Here is a 17,732-nt window from a genome sequence, read left to right on the forward strand (position 1 = left end):
GTCTACAGAGTGAGTTCCAGGACAGCCAGGGCTACACAGAGAAACCCTGTCTCGAAAAACCAAAAAAAAAAAAAATTTAAAAGTCATCTTTTATATGAAATTGTGAAATATCAGACATCAGATATACATTCAAACAACATGAAGAGAGTAATTATAAGGCACAAAAGGGTACGGGATGAGGAAGCAGCTGCCATCTTGGCGTTTGGGGAAACAAAGACATCTCATAAAATCCAAGGAAAAGATGTGTGCAGGACAAGAAAAGGCAGACAGGACCCTGAGGCGAGCAAGGTCAGAGGAGCTGCATGAGGAAACTGCCAGCCTGGGAATCGAAGACAAAGGAGCTCAGCTTGGTATGACTAGAGTCGACCAGGCTTGGTGGGAACGGCCCATGGAGGCAAGAGGAAGGTCTGAGGTTGATGACTCTGAGCAGCTTCAGCTCTGGAGCCTCAGAGATCTTGTCATGAAGACGAGGCTGGGCAGCAAGGAGGGTGTCTGTATCTGCGTGTGAAGCCACACGGAGACAGGGAGCCCTGTGGAGGGGGACTTCCATACACACTGGAAAAGGGAACAGGGCACATGGGTCACATATGGGTAAAGGTTAGAGGCTGAGGCAGGAGGATTAACAAAAGTATGAAGCCTGCTTGTTCTGAATGCAGCAATTGCCAAATCAGCCTGGGCAGTATTTTTGGGGGGGGGGGGAAGTGTTTAGCCAATTCAGGAAGCCGTGTATTATTAGGGAAAGCAAGGAGACACAAGAGTCTCCTATTAACAAGGCTGCACAAGGAGGCGCCTGCAGAGACAAGACAGGACACCACACAGGTTTCCTCTGTCTACCTGTGCAAATAGATAGTCATGGGTCACTTCCAGAGTGGCAAGGTCCAGGAGCCACTATGTTCCAAACCAGCAGTTTCCACAGACAGGTTCCTTAAAAGTATGGGTTGTTTTAGTCTCCTTGTTTTAGTCTCCCTGTAGAGCATTGGCTGGCCTCGAACTCACTGAGACCCACCTGCCTCTGAGTGCTGGGAATAAAGGTGTTTGTTACCATAGCCAGCCTCACAAAGACTTTTAAATTTATCTGTGGAATGTATATATTACAGATTATTTTGAGATCCTTGTGAAACACTTTGATTAAAACTGATGATGTGGTGTGTTATGGTGTGGTGTGGTGTGGTATATGGTGTGGTATGGTGTGTGGTGTGGTGTGGTGTGGTATGGTGTGTGGTGTGGTGTGGTATATGGTGTGGTATGGTGTGTGGTGTGGTATGGTGTGTGGTATGGTGTGGTATGGCATAGTAGGCACTAATGGGCACAGGAAGGCGAAAGATCTAACTTGGCTCCTGGCCTCACTGTGTATCATTTATGGCAATTTTCGATTTATATGGTCTTAAGAAAAGTCTTATTAATTTAATGCTGTATTTGAAATTACAGTTGAGAAATAATAAAATGGTTTAGGTACATTTTAAAAATAAATACATTCACAAATGACATGTTTTTATAAGAGCCAACTCTGTATTTTCAAAAATAAAAGTAATTAGTAAGGGGAAAGAACAACATTAACTCATGTTTCTATAAATCTCTTGTATCTGGTTCATTAGGATTTATGTTTTCATATCTGCTTCTATATACCACCAGCTAGACATGTGGATTTGGATGGAGGCTGAGGAAAAATCCAGCCTCCCACAGATTGTTGAGCAGGGGAGGAACACTAAGAGCATCTGTAGATAAGTCTGGGTCCTTCCAAGAGCCCTCAGAATCCCACAGGTGCTAGCTTCTTTTATTTTTATTGTATTTACTTACTGTTTTTTGGTTGGGTTTTTGTTGTTGTCGGTGTGTGTGTGTGTGTGTGTGTGTGTAGCCCCTCACATCATAGATCAGGCTAGCCTTCGATTCAGGGATCTGCTTGCCTCTTGCCTGCTGAGTGCTGGGACTAAAGGTGTAAGTACCACTGCCCTGGGGCAGCAGCTTAAAGTTAGTTGCAAGATGGAATCTGAAATTGTAACTATCAGCTTTTCATATTGTTGCACTAAAAGTTGTCAGTCTTGGCCTTGCTCCTGCAATTATGTTTGTAACATTACATACTGGTAACTGAGGCCATTCCCCATAGACGGCACCATGCTCTAAGCATGTGCATATAAATCATATTTGATAGTATTATTATCATTCTGATAAGTAAGCCTGTTCCCATGGACAGAGTACCAAGTGAAGGAAAATTTCATTAGCTTTTAGTCTTGAATTTTGTCATGTGTACCAACTGGCAAATTGGTTTTTTGTTTGGTTGGTTGGTTGGTTGTTTTTTTTTTAATTTTGTTTTTTATGATAGGATCAGGTCTTAAGTCTTCAAGAAAATACAACAGCAGCTACTGGTTTTTGTTTTTTTTTCTATTTTTTCAAATAAAAAGTTATATTCTAAGCTAGACGTGTTAGCTCACACCAGTCTCTGTAAGGAGACTGAAGCAGGCAGGTCATGAGTTTCTAGATACTCTGCACTACATTGTGAAACCTTGTCTCTAATAAGTAAATAGCAGAATAAAACAAAAATAAGATAAAGATGTTCTGTGGAGAACCTGGTGGTCAGTTGAGCTTAAAACATGGTCACATGTATTTTTCCTTTGATAATGGTCCCTTGGCATGGGGAAGTATTGTGTGCATTATTTCCTATGTGAAAAGGATGAGTGCTCAAGGGTTGAGGCTTTTGTGAAGTTAATCAAAGACCTCAAGTGGAACTGGTGATCTTTTCTATTGTATGCTTGTGGTCCTGAGTGATTGGCTGGTTGCCTGGATGGTAGGGCCTGGCACCTTAGTGAGACCCCAATACTTTAACCCACCTATGCTTTGGTACTGTTATGGCAGAATGCAAATCATGTCTTACTCAAGATAGGTGTGACTGGAGTCCTCTTTTGAGGTCTTGGGAACTGAGACTGTGGATTGTGTTTTGAAAACAATGGTAAGAGCTTTACCCCTCTGTGGACATTTAGATTTGTAGATAGAAACAGAATATACTCTTCACTTTGTCTGCCCCATTCCTCTAAAAGATAAGCTCTGGATAGGAGAGATTTTTATCTGTTGTTCATTGCTGTATTCCTAAATCTTGTAGAGTACCTAGCACTGATTGTATGCAAACAGGTGAATACACTTCGCCTGGAGCAGCTTTCTGACTCCTGACAGGTCGAGTCCCCAGTGGGGTCGGGTCTTCACTCCCTGATGACTTGCATGTTCTTTGGGTCCTCAGCCAGTGCTGCCCCACACCGCCGTGTGCCTTGTGTGTGGCGAGGCAGGGAAGGAGGACACAGTGGAAGAGGAAGAAGGCAAGTTTAACCTCATGCTCATGGAGTGCTCCATCTGCAACGAGATCATCCACCCTGGATGCCTTAAGGTAGCATCCCCAGAGGCTCTGGGCACCCCATCCCCCATGCTTCAGGGTCTGATGGTTCTGGTGTGGCAGCTAGGGTCTGTCCTTAGAGACTGCTGCTCAAGTGGTAAGGATACATGGGTGGTATTGGTCAGTTCTAGGGCATTCTGTGTCAGGTGGTAAGTCCTGGGCAGGAAGAGTTTGAGTTCACTCTGAACACCTAGTACCTCAGAACTGTAGCAGGTTCCAAGCATCTCAGTAGACAGAAAACATGTACCTAACACCTGGCCTCTGTGAGAAAGGAGCCTGGGCCAAGGAGGGCGGGTCCTGAGCAATAGGTGGTTTTTCTCCTGTGCATCTTCGCCAAGAACCGGTTCCTGTGATATGCTAGGGCAGGAATGCCTTGTGGGTGACCTCTGTGCCTGCCTGGCTCAGGCAGCTGATTCCACCTTAGAAAGGAAGAACACATTCTGTGTTGGCACATGTCTCTGTCCCAGCATTCATACTTGTGGGCTGCAAGGGGTGAGGGCCTGCATTCCCTTGCCACGCCCACCTGAAGGGGATGCTATGCCATCCATGGCTTTTGAAGCCAACTTCTGGTAATTATTGCTTCATTATTTCTCTTGAGCTCAGCTAAGGTAAATAATACAACCACGTGGTGGGTCCTTCCTTTAGGCTAGGCACAAGATGGACACGGCTTTGGGGAGGGTGTGAATGCTGAGGTACACCAGGCTTTGAAGTGACCTCTGTCCTTGTGGACCCTCTGAGCTCCCTTCCTTGTCCACTGAGTCCTGTCCTGTCCTTGCAGATTAAGGAATCGGAGGGTGTGGTCAACGATGAGCTTCCTAACTGCTGGGAGTGTCCGAAGTGTAACCATGCCGGCAAGACCGGGAAAGTGAGTGCGGACTCCAAGTCCCTGCTTGGGTCGGGTTGGCAGAAAGGGATGGGCTGGGCCTTGCCAGGACCAGCCTGTCCCCAGTTGTCAGTCAGGTGGGGTACAGCGGGCTGGGAAAAGAAGAGCAAGTTCAAAGGTATACAGTTGGATTGTTGTTCTCTCTTTTTGGCCTACAAGCAAAAGCGTGGCCCTGGCTTTAAGTATGCCTCCAACCTGCCTGGCTCCTTGCTCAAGGAGCAGAAGATGAACCGGGACAACAAGGAAGGGCCAGAGCCTGCCAAGCGGAGAAGTGAGTGTGAAGAGGCTCCCCGTCGCAGGTCAGACGAGCACCCCAAGAAGGTGCCTGCAGACGGCATCCTCCGCCGAAAGTCTGATGATGTGCACCTGAGGAGGAAGCGGAAATATGAGAAGCCCCAAGAGCTGAGTGGACGGAAGCGAGTACGAACTGGGAAGGCCTGGGCAGCAAGCAGAAGGGTGGTGTGGCTGGTCTTAGTGTGGGGTGTGGGGTGGGGACCAGGGAATGGGTACAACTCGGGATCCTGGCCTCTTAAGAGCTGCCCTGAGCACCAAATCCTGAGAGCCTGGCCCAAAAGAAAGAGAAAAGCCAGCGAAGTCACTCCTCTTCCCACCCCCTTTAGGCCTCGACGCTTCAAACGTCCCCGGGTTCCTCCTCTCACCTCTCGCCGAGGCCCCCTCTAGGCAGCAGTCTCAGCCCTTGGTGGAGATCCAGTCTCACTTACTTCCAGCAGCAGGTGCTCCCACGCCCCGCCCTCCTGGGGCCCTGGGGACTTTCGAGTCCAGGCTGTCCTCCTCCCTGCTCCCCAGTACCCTTGTCCACTGCTGCTGGCCCCAGCAGCGGGCCTGTGGAGCTCTGAGGTGGAGAAGCCTCTCTTGGTTGGGGAAGCTGCAGCTGGGAAGATCTGGTAGGCCTGCTCTGCTATGGGCTTTGCCGTTAGTAGCCACAAGGTGGCGCCTGGAGAAGCTCCTGGCTTAGGCTTGGCTAGGGTTTTCTCCTGCCTGGTCTCCAGCTCTGGGCTCCCTCAGCCATGACACTGCTGTTAGTGGGTAACTGTCACGGGCAACTGCCATCTCTGGTCTATTTCAGGTGGGAGGTCAGCTGGGTGGGAACAATTGACCATATTCCATATTTCTGTCATTCTCTGGAAAAGCATCAGGCTCTTTGTTAGATATGAAAGACACGGCTTTATAGGAAGATGTCCTTCTAGTCCTTACTGAAGAGACTGGGCTTGTGGTGTGGTGGGCTGTAAAGGGGACCATTTTTCTCCAGTCCAGGAGCAAGTTCTGTATCCTTTCTTCCTATGACAGCTAAAACCTGGCAAAGAAGATAAGCTTTTCAGGAAAAAGGTACCATCTTCCCTTCCCTTGTGTACCTGCAGCCTACTTTAAGCTGTCAGAGCTGTAGGCAACACACCCGGTGGCCCAACTGTATCCCATGATAGGGTTGGGAAGTCTGGGGTGGGTGCCGCCCCAAACTGAATGGGTTAATTCCAGGCCACCCATCCTCACCTTTCCTCTCTCCTGCAGCGGAGATCCTGGAAGAACGCTGAGGATCGTCTGTCACTGGCCAACAAGCCCCTTCGGCGCTTCAAGCAGGAACCAGAGGACGATCTGCCTGAGGCGCCTCCTAAGACCCGGGAGAGTGATCAGTCACGTTCCAGCTCACCCACTGCTGGGCCCAGCACTGAGGGAGCTGAAGGCCCAGAGGAGAAGAAAAAGGTGAAGATGCGCCGGAAACGGCGGCTTCCTAACAAGGAGTTGAGCAAAGAGCTAAGCAAGGAGCTCAACCACGAGATCCAAAAGACAGAGAGTACCTTGGCCCACGAGAACCACCAGCCCATCAAGTCAGAGCCCGAGAGTGAGAACGAGGAGCCAAAGAGGCCCATAAGCCACTGCGAGCGCCCCCACCGGTTCAGCAAAGGGCTCAACGGCACTCCCCGGGAGCTGCGGCACTCACTGGGACCTGGCCTACGCAGCCCACCTCGTGTTATCTCCCGGCCCCCGCCCTCTGCATCCCCACCCAAGTGCATCCAGATGGAGCGTCACGTGATCCGGCCACCACCCATCAGCCCCCCACCTGACTCGCTGCCCCTGGATGATGGAGCAGCCCATGTCATGCATAGGGAGGTGTGGATGGCAGTCTTCAGCTACCTCAGCCACCAAGACCTATGTGTCTGCATGCGGGTCTGCAGGACCTGGAACCGCTGGTAAGGGCAGGCCTGTGTAGGAGGGTTTGAGTTCCAGGTCAGAATAGTCCATGGAAGCATATGTTGCTTGAATTGACATGGAGGCACCGATTTGCTTTTCTAGTATAGGACCATGTAGAATTCCTTGTCTAGACTTAGCTGAAGTTGACTAGGGGTTGTTAAGAGGCATATCCTATAGAAGGCGTAGTAAGGCCCAGGAGGCATTTTATGGAGAATTCTTGCTGGCATCTTCTCTATAAGCATGTGGCCATCAACAGAGGTGCCCAGATGTGGGCAGGGTGGATACTAAGTAAGTTACAGAGGTCTTAAAGGAACTTCCTCCTTGAAGATGGCAAGCAGGAAGAGTTGCTATAGCCAAGCAGTGGTTCCCCAGGTGAGACACTGCTGATGTTTCCTGTCTGGCCCAACTCCCAGGTGCTGCGATAAGCGGTTGTGGACCCGCATCGACCTGAACCACTGCAGGTCCATTACACCCCTGATGCTGAGTGGCATCATCCGGCGACAGCCTGTCTCCCTTGACCTCAGCTGGACCAATATCTCCAAGAAGCAGCTGAGTTGGCTCATCAACCGGTTGCCTGGTAAGCTTTTGGTAAAGGATCCCATATGTGCAGTAATGATGGCCTAGATTGTGTCACCTGACTCCTACCCTCTTCTCATCTCCTAGGGCTCCGAGACTTGGTGCTGTCAGGCTGCTCATGGATTGCTGTCTCAGCCCTCTGTAGCTCCAGTTGTCCATTGCTCCGGACCCTGGATGTCCAGTGGGTAGAAGGACTAAAGGATGCCCAGATGCGGGATCTCCTGTCTCCACCCACGGACAACAGGCCAGGTGAGTTGCCGGGTTGGGACTGTACCCTAAGGATCTGTCTCACGGGCATGAGATGACTGAGATACCCTGCTCGCTTTTGACCACTTACTACCCACCCTCCCACCCTAAAGTGTATGTGTCATCAGCTTTCTCTGGCCTTAGCCCTTTGCTAGAAGATATGGGACAGAATGTTCTTAGCTTGCTTTGGGTGTGAGGGTATGGTCCTAGGTCAGCTGCCTGGATGTCTCCCAATCCCCAGCCAAAGCTCAGATGGGTACATGTAGAAGGTGAGGTGACAACAGACAAGGACAGTGAGCCATTTCTGCACCAGCTGAACTATTATTTTTAGATGAAATTTAGGCTCTCTTATTTTCTGAGTTTTTCTTGATGGTAAAGGCAAATAATAGCTTGGACTTAGTACTGCTAGAATGAAGTGTAGTCTACCACAGCTTGAAGACAGATCTTCCAGCCATGTTTATGAATTCTGATTTCTCTAGAGAATCTAGAAATACAAATTCTGATGTGGAAGCTTCTAATGCCAAGACTCTGGCTTTGGCGTAGGGTACACTTTGTGACTATTGGCTTTTAGAGTAACAGGTCAACAACGGGGCTTTATTTACCTGTTCAGATTGATGGGTTGCCTCTCTCCTGTGTGTCCCAACAGGTCAGATGGACAATCGGAGCAAGCTCCGGAACGTTGTGGAACTGCGCCTGGCTGGCCTGGACATCACGGACGTCTCCCTGCGGCTCATCATTCGCCACATGCCCCTGCTCTCCAGGCTCCAGCTCAGCTACTGTAACCACGTCACCGACCAGTCCATCAACCTGCTCACCGCCGTCGGCACAACCACCCGAGACTCTCTGACAGAGATCAACCTATCAGGTGAGGTGGGCCCCATACCTGTGGGACATCTGGGCACTGGATGTTTATTAAGAACTACTGTCTGGTTATAGTGCTTTAAAATACAAGTACTGAGTGAGACCACCAACTCTAGAGGGGAAGTGCTATGAGAATCTAGGACATCTCCTGGGTGGAAAGAGACAAGAACATGCCCGCAGCCAGTGTGTGGGCAACAGCCGTGGATGGCCTGGAAGGCAGGGTCCACTGAATACAGGGCTGGACCATGTTTCTGCTTGTGTTGCCAGTTCTTGTGTGTGCCATTTATGACCCTCTATCAGGGAGCCCATTGTGAGAAATGAAGTCCCTGTAGAGTTCCAGTACTTATGTCGGTTGTCACATCTCTCAGAATCCTTATTCTCTTCGTTGTTCTTGGCTGGAATTGATCCTGAGGATTTGGAGCTTGGTTGCACATATAGCAAGGTAGACAGTGGCATGGTCACACTTCTGCAATCAAGTTAACAGTGTTTCTGATAGTCTAAGTTAGCCTGGATTGTAATTGTTATTTATGTGGAAAAAAATCAAAAGTAACTACAAGGGAGAAAGTTGTTTTTTATCAAGAAATTAAGGGATATCCTTACCTCACTAAAATTTCATTTGACACAACTGCATTCTGCTCCCGTTAGGGGCTCACATTGTCTGACTGTGTACCTCTCTTTACAGCCATATCCACACCAGCCACCAGGTGGGGTGGGAGGTTCAGACAATTTGTGTTTAGGGTGCTTAGGAGCTATTATTCCTCCTGACTGTAAAGATTTGGTAGCAGGAATCTCCCACTAACAGAGGCATAGAGCTATGCCGGCGTGAAATTCCATCACCATGTCTGATAGGCAGCATAATGTCTGCTCAGTGACCCAGCCGAGACTTGAAGAGTGATGGAGTTGCCAGCATCTGGTTCTAAACTCTTAATTATAGTAAATCTTCTCTCATGTTCTAGTTTTTATGGATGTGCAGTGCAGTTCAGGAGGCATGTGGGAGTGTGTGTATAAATCATCTATATTTTATTTCTCCACAGCATACTGAGACCATCTTTTCATCTCAGGACACACATACCTACCTACATTCTTTTTATTTATTTTTATTTTTTTAAAAAGCCAGTGGTTTCATAGCTCCAAGTACCCAGAAGATAGGAGGCAGTAATATATATATATATATATATATATATATATATATATATATATATATTTCAGTCCTCTGCTACACGGCAAGTTCAGGGCACATGAGAACTTTAAATCATAACATATATTAAGGTATGACTATTCTTTTTTTTGTTTTGTTTTTGGTTTTTCGAGACAGGGTTTCTCTGTGTAGCCCTGGCTGTCCTGGAACTCACTCTGTAGACCAGGCTGGCCTCACTCAGAAATCCACCTGCCTCTGCCTCCCAAGTGCTGGGATTAAAGGCGTGCGCCACCACTGCCTGGCGCATGACTCTATTCTTAATCTCTCCTTGTTTTGTACTTAGCTCCCATTAGTACAGCCGAATTAATGGTAAAGTGCCACATGATGGCTACATTCGTGTGGCTGAAGGAGCTGGCATCCAGTTGTTGCATTTCATCCTAGACATACAGATCAGGTGCTCGGACAGATGGGGTCTGGCCTTTTCCAGTCCTTACCGCTAGGCAACCTCTAGACTCCTTTATTGGGGTCCGCCTTCCATTAGTTAATAGTGGACATATGCTGCCATTTCCGTTCAGATGTGAGTGTACAATATAAGGATTTGTTACTTTTGCATTCTCTTGTTACTGACTCCACTCTTTCCATTTTCCCAGTGTTTAAAGTTGGTAATATTGAACTTACAGTCTTGGATACCTTGGTCACTAATTAAGCCAAATAATGTATTTGAGTACACTTCCTTTCCTGATGACTCCTGAGTTTTGCTAGTTAATAATTGCCCTTTTGGTTTGGTTTAGCTTCTGAAGCAAACTGTACAGCAAAACTGAATGTCCCTTTAAACACTTAATAGTCACACAGTTGTTTCTGCAGGACAACATCCCTGTCTCTGGCCTTTTCTTTCTATTCATTTTCTACTGTCTCTTAAGTTCTCATCTGAATTGGCTGCCATCATTGCACTGCAGCTATTTCAGGGGCCTCACCTGCCACCAGTCCTGTTCTTATTTTATTACCCTTTTTCCTTGATTCCATATTTTTCTTCTGGTTGTCTCTTGTTGGGTGGAGTATACAAACATTTTGTGTATTCAAATTTAGTTGATAGTTGACTATAAACCCATAGTTTGTGAGCCACATTGCTTCAGAAAATGTTTTCTCCCCTGGCTCCCAGAATTGGAAATGAAAGTCAATTTAGTGCTTTCTCCATTACTTTTCTCCTAGTTTTGTAGAAGTTGTTTTTGTCTCTAATTTTGTGTGTGAGGGAGGGAGTTGGGTCTCCTTTTACCAGAGGTGGTGAGTCACCAAATATAGGTACTGGGAATCAAACTCAGGGCCTGTGCGAGAGCAATACACACTTTATTTATTTATTTATTTATTAAGATTTATTTATTATTTCTGAATACACTGTAACTGTCTTCAGACACACCAGAAGAGGGCATCAGATCTTATTACGGATGGTTTTGAGCCACCGTGTGGTTGCTGGGATTTGAACTCAGGACCTCTGGAAGTGCAGTCAGTGCTCTTAACCACTGAGCCATCTCTCCAGCCCAGCAATACACACTCTTAATTGCTGAGCCTTTTCTCCACCTTTCTAGTCACTTAGTTATGTGTGTGATCTCTAAAGATTTTTCTCCTGTATTTGTATATGCAATGTGGTGGTAGTGGATCCAGTACATCCTTTTTCGTGTAGGCACCCAGTCCAGTCTTCCTAGCACCATTTGTTGAAGAGGCTGTCTTATTTCTTCACTGAAATGCATCCAATGCCCTTGTCAAAAGTCATTTGAGGGCTCACAAAATGGCACATACTGCCAAAGCCTTGTGACCACAAATTTGATCCTTTTCATATGATGGGAGGAGAGAGAGAGTTGACCTTCAAAAATGTCCTCTGATTTCCTCATGTGCATCACACACACAAATATATTTTAAAATGAATTAAACTAATTTTACTAGCTAGGTGTGGTGGGTCACACCTTTAATTTTAGCATTTGGGGGCAAAGGCAGGATTATTTCTCTGAGTTTAAGGCTACATGGTCTACTTAGTGAGTTCCAGAACAACCAGGGCTTTGTAGAGAGACCCTGTTTCCAGTAACAACAATAATAGTAGCAGTAGTAGTTGTTATTCTATATAAATTTCATTGCTGTTAACACCAGTTTTGAATGCAGTAATTGGGGTCTATTTACTAATGTCTCAGAATGGGCTTTTCTATTTTTTTTGCAAAACCACTGGAGATTGCTCATCTTTGACAGGAATATTTTATCTTCTAATCCATGAACTTAGAATGTTTTCCCATTTGTGTCTTTTGTGTTAGTAGTTTTGTTTTATTTTTTACCATTGTCGTTGTTGTTGTTTTTTTTGTTTTTCGAGACAGGGTTTCTCTGTATAGCCCTGGCTGTTCTGGAACTCACTCTGTAGACCAGGCTGGCCTCGAACTCAGAAATCCGCCTGCCTCTGCCTCCCGAGTGCTGGGATTAAAGGCGTGCGCCACCACCGCCCGGCTATTTTTTACCATTGTCAAGTCTCATTCCTTTGAATTTATTCTTTGGGTGCTATTGTGCATGGCTTATAATTTTTTCGTTGTTCTCATTTAGAAATGGAATTGTTTTTTCTAAGTTTGCCAGAATGTTTTAAGTAAAAGAGGGTTTTCATCTTATTGTTTTGAGAGAGTTAGACTCTTTAAATACTTCACTTTTTATAAAAACTGCACCATATTTTCTGGTAAACTTGTTATCTTTATTTTTTTAATGTTTAAAAACTATCTTCATCATTGGTAGGGTTTCTCTTCTAATCTCACATTTTGAGTATTTTTTTAAAAATACATTACATACATGTGTACTGTAGTATGTTTATCATGTATGTGGTTAGTGCCAGAAGTGTCAGATCCCCTGGAACTGCTAACCTAGGTCCACTTAGCCAGCTCGGCAATTCCCATTATTATATTGTGAACATTTTCAAACATACAATAGCAGCAAATAACTCAGGGGACATAACTTCTTGTCTTCGTCTTGTGTAATAATTAGAGATCTCATGTATAGATCCTATTTATATAACCACAGTAGTGCTATCACACGTAAATTAAACGAGCTAAAGAGGAAACAGTATTCTCAATGAGACTGAAGATGAGAAGACTAACAAAAAGATGCTTCTAAATAGAATTCCTCCCCCTTTCCAAGAGCCCCTTACTTATTCTTCCTAATTAGCCTCTACCCAAGATGTCTCCCCAAGATCTAAAGGTGAATTTTAAGTATAAATAGGATAGAAAATTTGCCAGTATTGGGGGCAGGGGAAAGCACTCAAAAAACTTTTTTTTTCTTTCATTTTTCAGTGTGACAGATGAGGCCTCACCCTATATTGACCAGTCCTTGTCCTGTTGTCAGTAACCCTTGATACAATGAAGCTCAGTGATAAAGCACTTGCTTATTACATAGCAGGGCCCTGGCTGGGTTCTGTCCTAAGACCACGGACACAAACACAATTTCAGAGTTAGTTACCTTTAACAGGCAAGAGAAGCCGATGATATTGGCTTCCAAGAAGTACTGTGTTCTTTATAGTCATTTATTTAGAAAATGCTTCCCATTTAGGGTTAGTGAACTTCATGATGTTATTTAGCTTGTACTCCATCTAATTTTCTTTGCTTACTGTGAACTCCAGCTTAAGACCAGAAGTTTGAATAAATTAAACATTTTTTCTTTTGATAAGAAGATTTTCTTGATAATAGTTGTACTTTGTCTCCTTGCTATGAAAAAACTTGTGACCGTCTCTAGGTGAGTTGACAGTCGTGGACGTGCTGACTACAGAGTGTCCCTACGACCTCAGGAGCCTTTCTAGGATGCACCCACACCCCTTCTGACCAGCCCTTTCCTTCTCACAGCTCCATCACCAGAGCTCTCACTCCTCAAGCCTCACTTCCATCACCAACCCTGGAGTTAAAAATAAAACATCCCCTGAAACAGTTGCTCACACGAAGACAGAAGAGCCTTACAGCTCCTGTCTCTTCCTTGGCACCTCTCACCCAAAGGACCTTGCTGTCCAGATGGCACACTGATTTGACTTGAGGCCATTAGGTATTCATGCTTATCTTGGCACTTACCTTTTCACACCAGTGCGACCAGTATTTCCAGATGGCTCCGTTTCCAAGTTGACTGTGGGGCAGGCAGCATTGGTCTCTTTGGTGAATCACTTTCAGCATTGTTCCCTGGCTCTTAGTTTAAACAACAATGAAATAAATAGCTTGCATCTGGGAAACAGGAGGGGAAGGACCACTCTCCTCACTCCTTCCACAGACAGGTGCTACCTGCTGATGGATGATCCCTATGACAGTCTTTAGCCAGCCAGCTTTGATTGAAGATAATTGAAGAGAAATCAATTATAAAAACAAAAACAAAACCTGTTCAAATGGGGCTTCACATGACATACTGAGGTTTTTTTTTTTTTTTTAAGCAAAAATATGGAAAAAATGTGTTTTTTATACTAGCAAAATCAATCCTCTGTAAGGTGAATCAGATACAGAGTTTTAAGTAATTGTGTGTGAGCATCATCACTTGCATCTCTAATTATTGCAATAAGATTTATAAAGCAGATTAACAGCCAGGTATTGTAGTGCCCATCTTTAATCCCAGCACTTGGGAGGCAGAGAGATTATATATAATTTTTTTTTTTTTTTTTTAGGTCAGCCTGGTCTACAAAGTGAGTTCCAGGCCAGCCAGGGCTATATAAAGACCCTTTCTCAAAAACTCCCGCAATATACTTGAAAGATTAGTGTTTGCTAGCATTCTCATAATTCTGCCCCCTTCAGTCTAACTGTCCCCCCCCACTGTCATTTATCAGTGGCTCAGACTCATCCTCTTGTGACTGCCTCTAAGGGCTTGTATTACCACCACCTTTGAGAGGCTGGGTTATCCTCACGTGGTCCATATTATGCATCCAAGACTTGGTGAGCACCTGTCTGGGTGTAGGGCTTTCGGTAGGCCTGTTTGCAGCACTGACAATGTACAGGTGATCAGTGCCTTCATTACTGTAACTTTGTTACTGCATGTTACCTGCTGGCCCTGATTTTTCGAAAGTGGTAATACAGAGAAGGTGGTTATATAATGATAACAATGATTTTCTCATTTATTTGATCCACCCAGAAGTCATTTAGCTTGCTTAGTTTCAGTTGGACTGATTAGCCAGTTGACTGGATTCAATTCTAAAGTAGTAGGAATTACACAATATCTATAGGATATGGTGAATTGTTTCTTTTGGACAAAGCCTTTCTTCAGTCTCTGTCTTTAGACTTCACTCTGATCTAGCCATATCCGCTAGAATTAATCTGAACACATAGTCAGATAAAAGGGATAATCTTAGGCAAACCCCTCAAAACATTGTGACTCTTTTTGTAAGTCAGAGGAGGTGTTTGTATGTGACTATACAGGAAGAGGCAGCCCTGTTGTAGTTTCTACCTGATAGAGGGTTCAGAAGAGGTGGGACTGGGGTTGGAGACAGTGTTCCAAACAGAACCTTATGTCTTCACACTCGATACACTTTTCAAGAATACGTTATTTAACTTTGCAATTTGGTAAGTGAAATTATCCCCATTTGGCAGACATCAAGGGCTGGACTATGCTAAAGACCTGTTTTCTCTATTACTGGACCCTTGAGTTTACATGGCCTCTGTGAGTTTATAGGGATTTTGTGTCTTCTGTACCTTACATGGTTTCTTCTTTCCTGCAGACTGCAATAAGGTCACTGACCAGTGCCTGTCCTTCTTCAAACGCTGTGGAAATATCTGTCATATTGACCTGAGGTACTGCAAGCAAGTCACCAAGGAAGGCTGTGAGCAGTTCATAGCTGAAATGTCTGTGAGTGTCCAATTTGGGCAAGTGGAAGAGAAACTCCTACAAAAACTAAGTTAGTTACAGGACAAATATGTAAATATGGAGGGTTGGGGGTAATACAGCCAGGGAAGGGGAAAGACTGCAAAAACAAGTGGGCCTATATTTCCCTTTGGAATTTGAAACAAGAGACTACAGGACACAGTTCTGTTTTGCAAGTCTTGCCAAGGGAGAAGCCGTTCAACCAGCCATTTGGGGATGAGTGAGCCAGATGTTTTCCTTTGCTCTTTCTGCATCGTAACTGCACTGCTTTCTGGACCATTTCTAAGGCGGCCTTTAGAAGACATTCCAATTGGAAAGGAGGATGAGCTTTGGAAAAATCTTTAGAAGCCTAAGCTTAGTGTTTTTATCAATAGTTTTTGTTTGGGGCACCTTGTTCCTTGCAATGCTGAGGCTTCTGGTGTCAACAAGGAGTGGACCACACACCATCTGCAGCCGTCGTGACACATTCTGTTTAGTTGGTTTTGTTACATCTTACATTATGCAGAACTATTTTTGTATAAATTGTTTAAAAATTATTTATGCAAGATTTGAATGCATACCAGTGTTTTTATTATTTAGATTGCCAACTGTCCTTCAGGTAGGGGAGTTAACCTGTACTTCGTCAACATAAAAAGCCCATCTCCAGATGTGCCCAGGTGTGACAGGGGGCTATGACCTTCCACTTAAAAAAAGCATGTTTAACTGGATGCTGAGAGCCTACTGTGTATGTCAAGAAGTTACACAAGCATGTTGTGGATATGTGTAAAGTATAGTCCAGGTAAACCACTTTGCCAAGTTTCAATAGAATTCACCTCTTCCTCAAAATTTTACAATACAGACGTCAGCCTTTACACTCAGGAGGGTTTTGCTCCAAGCATGAGCTCTTGTATTCTATTTACATAGATCTAATTTGTACCACGAATCAAGTAGAATAAATGTGCCCACACCCTTTCCTTTGTCCCCCTCCTCTCAAGTGTTCAGTTCTCACTTAAGTTGTGGTAAGCTGGCTATTTTCTAGTTGTCAAGTTCTGCATCCATGTGTGCCATTGTTGTTTGATGGTGTTTCCTAACCTTTCCTTGATGCAGTTTTACCTTTGTTGGATTTATATAAACAGTTGCACAAAAAAAAAAAAAAAAAAAAAAAAAACAACCCTCTTTGTGTGTGAGAGTTTCTGTTTTATGAGGGTTAAAATGTAATTGGAATGTCCAGGGTAAATGCACTTTCTGTCTTCTGAGAAATGCAGCAGCCCCAAGACACATGATTTTTCTTTTTCCCCCTCTCCTACAGAAAGAGGTTTCTAACTAATAAAGGTAATGGGGAAAAACAAGACTACAGTGAGGGCCACCTGTGGCTGGCTCTTAGGGGCGATGGCTCACCTGTTGTCTGTGCATCTAGTACACCTGTACAAAGGCAGTTTCTATGCGTCGCCACGGTCTGTCTTACTCTGATACTGCTGTGATAAAATACCAAGGCAATTTATAAAATAAAGTTTAATTGAGCTCACTGTTAGAATTTATGAAGGTGGAGTCAGGGCGTAGAGGAGAGATGTCGACAGCTATAGCAGCAGCTGAGAGCGAGCTTGTGTATCTTGACATCCCCAAGCAGGCGGCAGAGAGAGGCACACTGGGAATGGCCAGGACTTTTGTCCGTCTTCAGTGTCTCACCTCCTACAACATTATCACACCTCATCCCTCCTCAACGGTCCCACCTACTAGGGACTAGGTGTTCAAACATGAGCCTGCAGGAGCCATCTCACACAGGGCTACATGGCATTGCACTCTCCTCAAAGTTTTAAGTCCAAAAACCTTTTCTCACTCAAATTCTAGGGACAGTGGCTTCTGTGTTTAACTCTGAGGAGTAACTAAGCAGAATTACAACTCGTCAACACACTTGTTTATGTGTAAAAATGATCTGAAGGTTTGTTGCATAGATGCAAAGGCCATTTTTGTGAACCTCCAAATAAGACAGCTGCACCCTGATACTTAGAAAAGCCATCTTCTCCCCTTAGAACTGCCTTCAGGCCAATTTTTCTCCAGACTAGTATAGGTCACAGTTAACATCTCTCAAAGAGTACTGAACCACCAAAACCTATAATCTCTGTAGATTTATATTTATATATGTGATGTGTATGGACCTTGGCTCACATGTGGAAGTCCGAGGACTACTCTCCTTTCACGAGGATCATGGCAAGTGCCTTTACCTACAAAGCCATCTCAACAGCTTCAGATGAAGCTAGCCTAAACCACAAGTTAGAAACTGGTGCTCCAAGGTAAAGCACCACAGCTGGTAGTTATGGTCAACCTAGAGCTTCCAAACAAAAGTGAGGCTCCAGTGCATTGAGGGAACCTGATGTCTGCTCAAATTCTATTCTTCAGACTTCATTCGGTTCTGCTGTGAACCTTCAGACATACTGCCCATTGTGGCATATGGACAAAACAGTTATGGCATGCGAGTTAAAATATGCAGCTTGCAGTATTTACCATGGACTGGCTCCAAGAGCCCCTGCCCCAAAATCCACGCATGCTTAAGTCACATATACGGTATAGTATTTGCAGATAGCATATACATAATTCTGTGTTTTTCGTATCATATCCAGATG

General features: G+C 44.9%; 1 protein-coding gene across 1 annotated transcript in view; it reads left to right on the forward strand.

Annotated features, from left to right (window-relative positions):
• The window catches only part of Kdm2b (lysine demethylase 2B), a 125,495-nt gene extending 109,243 nt beyond the window's left edge, over positions 1–16,252 (forward strand). The window contains exons 14-23 of the mRNA XM_028765954.1: positions 3,230–3,373; positions 4,158–4,244; positions 4,422–4,682; positions 4,883–4,996; positions 5,571–5,609; positions 5,790–6,469; positions 6,884–7,047; positions 7,134–7,295; positions 7,939–8,157; positions 14,990–16,252. Of these exons, the coding sequence (XP_028621787.1) occupies positions 3,230–3,373; positions 4,158–4,244; positions 4,422–4,682; positions 4,883–4,996; positions 5,571–5,609; positions 5,790–6,469; positions 6,884–7,047; positions 7,134–7,295; positions 7,939–8,157; positions 14,990–15,171 (2,052 nt within the window). The 3' untranslated portion in view covers positions 15,172–16,252. The remainder of the gene's footprint in view (positions 1–3,229; positions 3,374–4,157; positions 4,245–4,421; positions 4,683–4,882; positions 4,997–5,570; positions 5,610–5,789; positions 6,470–6,883; positions 7,048–7,133; positions 7,296–7,938; positions 8,158–14,989) is intronic.
• The last annotated feature ends 1,480 nt before the right edge of the window (positions 16,253–17,732 follow it).

This window comes from Grammomys surdaster, unplaced genomic scaffold (assembly GCF_004785775.1).
Source record: "Grammomys surdaster isolate TR1022 unplaced genomic scaffold, NIH_TR_1.0 166, whole genome shotgun sequence".
Lineage (NCBI taxonomy): Eukaryota > Metazoa > Chordata > Mammalia > Rodentia > Muridae > Grammomys > Grammomys surdaster.